Raw genomic sequence first — 8,141 nt, forward strand, 5'->3', positions numbered from 1 at the left:
GATTGACAAGTCTTGGTCAGATGGCACTCATAGTCCAGACACTACGGTAGTAAAGGCCACGAATCAGTAAGTGTGTCAGCCATACTTTCTTCCTAATTTAATCCCGTTGAGATGAAATCGCTCAATGACTTTTCTCCAAAGGGCCTTGATGCTTTTCGGGCAGATGAGACTCTGTGTGACGTGATCTTGGTTCCTGGTGACAGCAAGGAGACGTTCCCAGTGCACAGAGTCATCATGGCTTCATCCAGTGACTACTTCAAGGCCATGTTCACCGGTTGGTTCTCTCACACACATTCAGACATGAATCAGGGTGAAGGTCACACACTGCCTGTCAGACATACCTGCTAAGTAATACATCAGATTTGTCTTTGTTTTTGTCTTGATGGTGCTTTAATCCTCAGGTTGAGGCTTCCCGGGTTTATCTTGATTTCATGATTCCAGAATTTTAAAAAAAAATAGTGCAGTGACTGAGTCCATATGCCCTTTTCTCCACATTAATTTCAGCTTTGTGTCAGAGACACATATTATTTCAAATACATTATTTTCCAATATGTGAAGAACATGCTTTTTTTTTTCTTCAAAGAAATTCTCTGAATGCTTGATGAAAAAAAAATGTTGTCTAGATTTTATGGAAGTGGCGATTTGTCCTACTTTCCCTTTTAGCTGAGCATTCGGGAAGCATGTATCACACTGACTCACTTCTGCATTCAACCTACTTCTTTGCAGCGGCAAACACTCTCTGCATTACTCCTTTGAACTAAATCCCTATAATCCTCATCGCAAACTGAATCAGCTGTGACATTGTGTTCCTGCTGACAGAAATCCTCAGAAGCAATGCAAAGCCATGTTTTCACTCTGCTTTCTCCTGCTCAGGAGGCATGAGGGAGCAGGAGATGAGAGAGATCAAGCTTCACGGCATCACAAAGTCGGGTCTGAAGAACATTATAGACTTCATTTACACCTCCAAAGTCAGCCTGGACATGGCCAATCTGCAGGACACGCTGGAGGCCGCCAACTTTCTGCAAGTCATGCCTGTCCTCAGCTTCTGCAACCAGCTCCTGAGCAGTGAGGTGAAGGTTAAACTCTGACGTCTCTTCTTTGTTCCTCAGTCAAACGCCTGCTCATCAACCTGAGAAAATCCCGCCCTGCCATATTCTGTCATGTCAACCACAGTATTAGTTAGATAATATGACTTACTCTGAGTTAACCTTTGAAATAGTAGCAAAAATGATGTTTTTCAGATTATGAACATTTATTTGAAGCTGTTTGTCAAAGGAACAACAGATTTATAGCAGATTATTATTTACTGTATTAATTTATGATGTTTTTCTGTATGGAGCTTATAAATGAAGCATCCCTATTCAATTTCTCTTGTCTTCTCTTCTCTTCTCTTCTCTTGTCTTCTCTTGTCTTCTCTTGTCTTCTCTTGTCTTCTCTTGTCTTCTGTTGTCTTCTCTTCTCTTCTCTTGTCTTCTCTTCCAGCTCACTATTGATAATTGTGTGGAAATCGAGCATATTGCCGCCGACTTGCTTCTTGAGGACGTTCAGCAGAATATAGGTGAGTGGTACTAAAGTGAGATCTTCAAACATGTTTACACAGCCTGAAATGTGTCGATGGAAACTGAGCTCAAGGCTTCTGTATCGGGGTAGCCTCACTGTTTTCATCCGCAGAACACCAGATGATGTTCTTCTTAAACCTAATAGGAGAAGCACTGAATTGATACTGAAAGGCAAAAAGGGGATGTGCAGGCATTGTGAGGTTTGGCTCAGAGGGGTCAGGGGAACACACAACTTTGTTGGTGGAGCAGAAACACATTACTGTGGAGCAAACCAAACATCCAAGCAACAACAATCGCAATATTAAAAACACACTGATGAAGCAACAACCAGAAAACGAAGGAGGCGGTCAATAAAAACTCCAGTGACCAGGTGAAGACAGCCACACAGTCAGGCAGCAGTCAGACATGAGGAGGGAAGTCGAAGAGCCTGAAACAAGAGGCCAAATTATGCCCCGTTTACAATGTTTGAAGTAAAAAGGAAACATTTTTGAGTTTTTGTTTCAGAAAACATTCACATTTACACAGTAATGTTTAAAAAAACTCTCTATTTACATGGCAATGGCATCAACACTAAAAACAATGTAGTTTTCATGTTGGGCCAGGAGTTGGTGCTGTTGGTTGTTTTTGTAATAAAATCACAAACAAATGCACAGAGAACAATGCTCCATAAATATAATGTCGTGATTGTTGATCTCCTCGTACATTTACCACGGTGGTCATGCGCAGTCGCAGCGCTGCTGCCGGTTACTCAGGACAGAGCCTGTGTTTTCAAAGAGTCGCGTTTTCAGTGGCTCGTCATGTAAAAGGCCACAGAATGTCAAAATAACACAAGAACAAAATATGTCCCTTGACCAGAATGCTGGCTTAGTCTCTATATTTCTTCACTTCATGCTGGTTTTCCTGCTTATGTTGAGTGATTCTGATGGCTGTTGTTGATTAAGGGCGTCCTGTTGCACCCAGGTGAGTTTGTGAGTCAGAACCTGTCGGACCTGGTTCAGTGCGGCCGCTTCCTGCAGCTCTCTCAGACCAGCCTGGCCAACGCTCTGGCCAGGAACTCTCTGGAGGGTTTCTCTGAGCTGGAGCTCTACCACATCGCCAGGGAGTGGCTGGACTACGACCCCTCCACACGCAGCTCCTCCGTCTACGCCCTGATGCGCCACATCCGCTTCCCCCTCATGAGCCCCGGCGAGCTCATCCAGATCTCCCAGGATGAGGAGGATGGGGGCGACTCCATGATGCGCTCTGACACGTCCTGTGTGAACCTCCTGCTGGAGGCCAGCAACTACCAGATGATGCCTTTCATGCAGCCGGCTCTGCAAACCGAGAGGACGCAGATACGCTCCGACGCCACCCACATTGTGGTGCTGGGCGGCGTGATGAGGCAGCAGCTGGTGGTCAGCCGCGAACTGAGGCTGTACGACGAGAAGACGGGTCACTGGAGGGCCCTGAAGCCCATGGACGTGCCCCGCTACCAGCACGGTGTGGCTCTCCTGGGGGGTTTCCTCTTTATTGTTGGAGGTGAGAAACCTTTAGACTGAACACTCTTCACATCACACAGCTCAGATTATCCAATCCCAGAGGAGGCCAGATGCCTCACATGCTACATGCTAATTTAGTAGCAGCACGCAAGGCCTTAAAAGTTCAAATCAAATTTTCTATTGGATTATACGCATTTTATCCTTCTTCTCATCCACCAGGTTCAAGCTGCTTGTTTCTTTTCTTCTTCTTTTTTAACGTGACAGGTCAGAGTACCTATGACACAAAGGGGAAGACGGCTATCGACAGCGCTTACCGTTACGACCCGCGCTTCGACAAGTGGCTTCAGGTCGCCTCGCTCAACGACAAGAGGACGTTTTTCCACCTCAGCGCTCTGAAGGGAAAACTGTTTGCTGTCGGAGGAAGAAATGTCTCAGGAGAAATCGGTGAGATGCCACTAAAATACTACAGCTGCTTGTGGTTAGAGTGGTATGACATCTAATTTAGATTGGGTTGGATTTGATTGGATTACAATCCAATCATCTACAGATCAGTGTTGAGGAAAACCCTGATTCAACAAATAAAGTTGAATTAATTTGAATTGAAACTGAAACCTGACTTATAATGCACCTAATCTAATCTAATCTAATCTAATCTTTCAGATCAGCAACATTAAACATTATATAGAACAAGTTTAGCAATTCAGTTCAAATCAAACAATACTGAATAAAAATATAAAAACACTTTAGTTTTTGCTCCAATTTTTCACGAGTCGAACTCAAAGATGTCAAACATTTTTCATAAACACCAAAGAGCTATTTATCTCAAACATTGAAGACAATGTGTCTAAATGTGTGTTAGTGAGCACTTCTCCTTCGTCCAGATAATCCATCCACCTCACAGGTGAGACACATCAAGATGCTGATTAGACAGTATGGATATTGACCAGGTGTGTCTTATGGTGGCCACAATAAAAGGTCACTCTGAAATGTGCAGTGTGCAAATGGGAGCAAAAACAAAAATGTGTTTATATTTTTGTTCAGTATAGTATAAAACCTGATCAAATCCAAGATAACTAATATATACTTATGTAATTTAATGTTACATATGTTAATTGAATTTAATCGCATAGAGTAATCTAACCAAATTGTTTGTTCATAATAACATCATAACAATACAGTTTGAATATAATGTCACCATTTTGTTATTAAAGTTTGTAATGTGACTTAGATGTTGTTACATTTCCTCATTGTTGATAATGTTTTGGCTTATTTTGAAAATAGAAACAAAACAGTTAAAAGAAAGTTTATGAAGTACAAATAAGCAGTAATATTATGTGTATTTTATATTCAGCCTGTCACACACTAGAGTCACATTGATTTCAAGTATGTTTGTAATTTTATTTAAGTTTGTCTTGCTCATGGGCAGTACTTGAACATATTTTCAGGATTCAAATAGAAAGCTGTATGTAGCAAGGTTTGGCTGTCTGAGTGTTTTGTTGAGCTGCGAGTCAAATCTAAACCAAGCTCCATCCCTGCATGTTCTGGATTAGACACAGTGGAGTGTTACAACCTGAAGACAAACGAGTGGACGTTCGTGGATCACATGGTGGAGCCGCACTACGGTCATGCCGGAGCGGTTCATGGGGAGCTTTTGTACATCTCAGGTAGGGAAACTGGTGGATACACACACAGCACACGTACACAAAAACACAAACAATAACAGAGCTCAATAACTTAAGCTCATGTTCGCCACACTCCGGAGTATGTACTGAATGAGGCTTTCACACATTCATTCTCAACAGTTTCATGACAAATTCAAAGGAAATTGTCATGACTGGGTGTTACCAAAAGTTTCCCTTGTAGGAAAAAGCAAATAGAGTAAGTAACTAGTAACTGAGTCCCACAAAGAGCAGATCTGTACAACCAATATGAAAACCCTACTTCCTCAACTAGTTCTGCTTTTTTGACATGTATTTATTTACCATTCATCAAAGAATGATATAAAGTTTCCCCCTTTAGGAATTTTTTTTAATGGCAGACAAAAACCGTGTGCCATTTTGGTCAGTTTAATCCTGGCAAATGTACCATTATACAATATATCATTGTTGGAACATCTTTTAACCACAGTCCCATGTCTTGCAGGGTTAAAGATATTTTCATTAGTCTCCAATACATTCATTCCAACCTCACATTCAGTTGGCTGATTTTAACAAAATTTATTTTCTCAGTTGTTCCACTTGAACAGAACAGCGTGAAGTCTGATCTGTCTCAGCTGACCTTTTCTCAAACCACTTCCTGTTTCACTGCAGACTCAAGAGCTGCTCTCATCTTACTCAGTGACAGAAACTGAAGTTTCACATGTCGGGGCTGAGAGCCCAGAAGCAAAAGCGCCTGCTGTTAGAGTGGACCACAGCTCTTTGCAGCCACAATGCAGCTTCTGAGATCTTTGTGTGTTTCAACTAACTGAAAAAACAAGGGCGCCACACTCAGAGGATGGACATGAAGCTCTGCTACAAGGGACATAAAACCATACATCAATATGTTAAACATACTGAAGTTGCACAGTCAAAAAAAGATGAGAATTTTGGTTAGAAGACGCTCCAAACGCAACTACGACATCACGCATATGAATCACCAGGCAAAGCAACACAAGACAATTCAGAGGGCTTTACAAAGAAATAAAAACAACAATAAGCAAGAAATCATGAATATTAATCTTCAGCAATTAAGTGTATGAAATACTGTAAAACCTCTCACTCGCTCTCATCCTTTCCTTTGGATCAACAAAAGGTGGTAATATAGAAAATATCAACCTGGAAAAAGTGCAGAGAACAGCCACACTGTTCTGGGTCCCGTCACAAACCACAGTCACCGAATGGTTTCTCTTTCCATTTCAACCAGTCATTCGCTTGAGTCTTTAGAATAGTATGTACTTTTATCACCAATTGAGCACTGTAATATTGTGGCATTGTTTTTACCCTGTTTTTTACTCACCGATTGTTTTATTAGTATTTTTAACTGTAAAGTACCTGGCTGTTGTGTTAAATGTGCTGTATGAATAAAGTTGGATTGGATTGGATGGCTAAAGCCAACATAGAAAGGAAACATTTCCTCAGGATGGAGGAAGCCCTTCACCCGCACCAGAATGAAAACATTGTGGTGTAAACGGGGCCTTGATGGACTTCCTCTATGGTGACTGCAGAACATGGCAGGCCGTACTCCTCCCTCCTCACACTGGCTTCTTGTCTCCCAGGTGGGATCACCCGTGACACCTTCCAGAAGGAGCTGTGGTGCTACAACCCGGCGGCTGACATGTGGAGTCGGCGGGCTGACATGATGGAGCTGCGCGGGCTGCACTGCATGTGCACGGTGGGAGACCGACTCTACGTCATGGGCGGCAACCACTTCCGAGGCAGCAGCGACTACAGCGACGTCCTGAGCTGCGAGTTCTACAGCCCCGACGCCGACCAGTGGACGGTGGTGGCGCCGATGCCTCGCGGGCAGAGCGACGTGGGCGTGACGGTGTTTGGCGGGAGGATCTACGTGGTGGGGGGTTACTCCTGGAACAGCAGGTGCATGGTCGACATCGTGCAGCGCTACGACCCCGAGCAGGACGTGTGGGACAGAGTGTTCGATGTCCTGGAGCCGCTGGGGGGGATCCGCGCCTGCACCATGACGGTCCACCTGCCGGAGGGCTCCGTGGACGAGGCTCAGATACAGGAGGGCCCGCTTCCCACCGCGAAGAGCTGACAGCCACAACTTCAGCTGGGATTTCCTGTTGTTGCCGCCAGTCAGATGAGAAGCGGCAAGAAAACAAATGTTTGTGGGGTTTGAGACGGTGGGGAAAGGAAGCAGTGGGCTGCGATCATAGCGAGAGACGCACAACGAAAACCTGCAGTCTGGCTTTGCTGCACCTTCTCTGTTTTAGGGTCACATCCTGTTCTCTGTCTGCAGCCTTCACACTGCTTCTCCTCTTCCACATATCTAACAGATAAACTACTGGATTTATTGGGAATTAAATGAGGCCCTATTTACAGTGTTTTGTGTCATTGAATATATATATATATATATATATATATATACGTGTGTGTGTGTGTGTGTGATACTCAGACATTATCACAAATTGTTTTTTCACCAGAAAGGTTTTGTGCATTTAAAAAACAATGTTAAGAATCCACCAATCTAAATGTATGTATGCTGATTCAGATTAATCAAATATTCACTCAATGATCAATCAGACTGCAGTAAAAGACTCCACTTTGCTGGAATGATTAATATTTCGGATCATGGCAAGTAATGATCAATTAGGACTGAATCTAATCCATCTTCAGAGTCTCAGTCTCCCTCTGCCTTCTGATCTCTGACACGGGGAAACTGATGACTCCCTGCGTAAATAACATGATTAAAATACAACAAGTCATTTCTTTGTCTCCTGTGAATCTGCTGAATCGGTCTCTCTGATCTAAAGTGAATGAAGTGAATCCTCTGTAATGTAGGATGAAATCTGCGGCAGGGAAGCCCCATTGCACCTCATTTAAGTGTCCGTGAAAGGTTTGGAAAGTTCGATGGTGCACGGTCATGAGATATAATCATTTAAGTATTTGGATTTGGGGAAGAAATTCCCCCCACATTTTTTTCCAAGACACAAACATTTTTCATGAGACAAACTCAAGGCCCACTAAACTTTCACTGCAGTTTCGGAGCTTCCAGCCACTGAACATGCAACTTTTTGAGAATGGCTCCCTTGGTGAAATGTTGAAAAACGCTCGAGCTTCGTCATTGTTCAGACAGGTGAAAATAACACTTTCTGTAAATGCCGGGGCTCGGCCCCGAGTCCACAGTGGAAGTGCTGCACCACTTTCTAAATAGAGTGTCATGACTCCTCGTCCATGTTTTCCTGGGATTTTTATAGTTTTATAGTGTACTCCCACTTTTAATGTTAATAGCGTATTGGTCTCTCGCCTATGTGTGTGTGTGGGTTCATCACAGTATTTCTGCAATTGTCATGGAAACAGACATTGTTTTCAGAATGTTGTGTAAACGCAAAACTCGAAACAAAAGAGCTAAAACGAAGCGTTTTCAGTTGGAACGTAGTGGAGGTGGA

At 43.2% G+C, this 8,141-nt stretch overlaps 1 protein-coding gene across 1 annotated transcript in view; it reads left to right on the top strand.

Moving 5' to 3' along the window:
* Window positions 1–7,517, top strand: part of LOC308131003 (kelch-like protein 13) — a 9,567-nt gene extending 2,050 nt beyond the window's left edge. Inside the window, exons 3-9 of the mRNA XM_080497549.1 lie at window positions 142–274; window positions 874–1,070; window positions 1,483–1,558; window positions 2,520–3,077; window positions 3,302–3,481; window positions 4,588–4,701; window positions 6,291–7,517. Of these exons, the coding sequence (XP_080353675.1) occupies window positions 142–274; window positions 874–1,070; window positions 1,483–1,558; window positions 2,520–3,077; window positions 3,302–3,481; window positions 4,588–4,701; window positions 6,291–6,787 (1,755 nt within the window). The 3' untranslated portion in view covers window positions 6,788–7,517. The remainder of the gene's footprint in view (window positions 1–141; window positions 275–873; window positions 1,071–1,482; window positions 1,559–2,519; window positions 3,078–3,301; window positions 3,482–4,587; window positions 4,702–6,290) is intronic.
* Window positions 7,518–8,141: the final 624 nt, after the last annotated feature.

Source organism: Blennius ocellaris (assembly GCF_963422515.1).
Source record: "Blennius ocellaris genome assembly, chromosome: 6".
NCBI lineage: Eukaryota > Metazoa > Chordata > Actinopteri > Blenniiformes > Blenniidae > Blennius > Blennius ocellaris.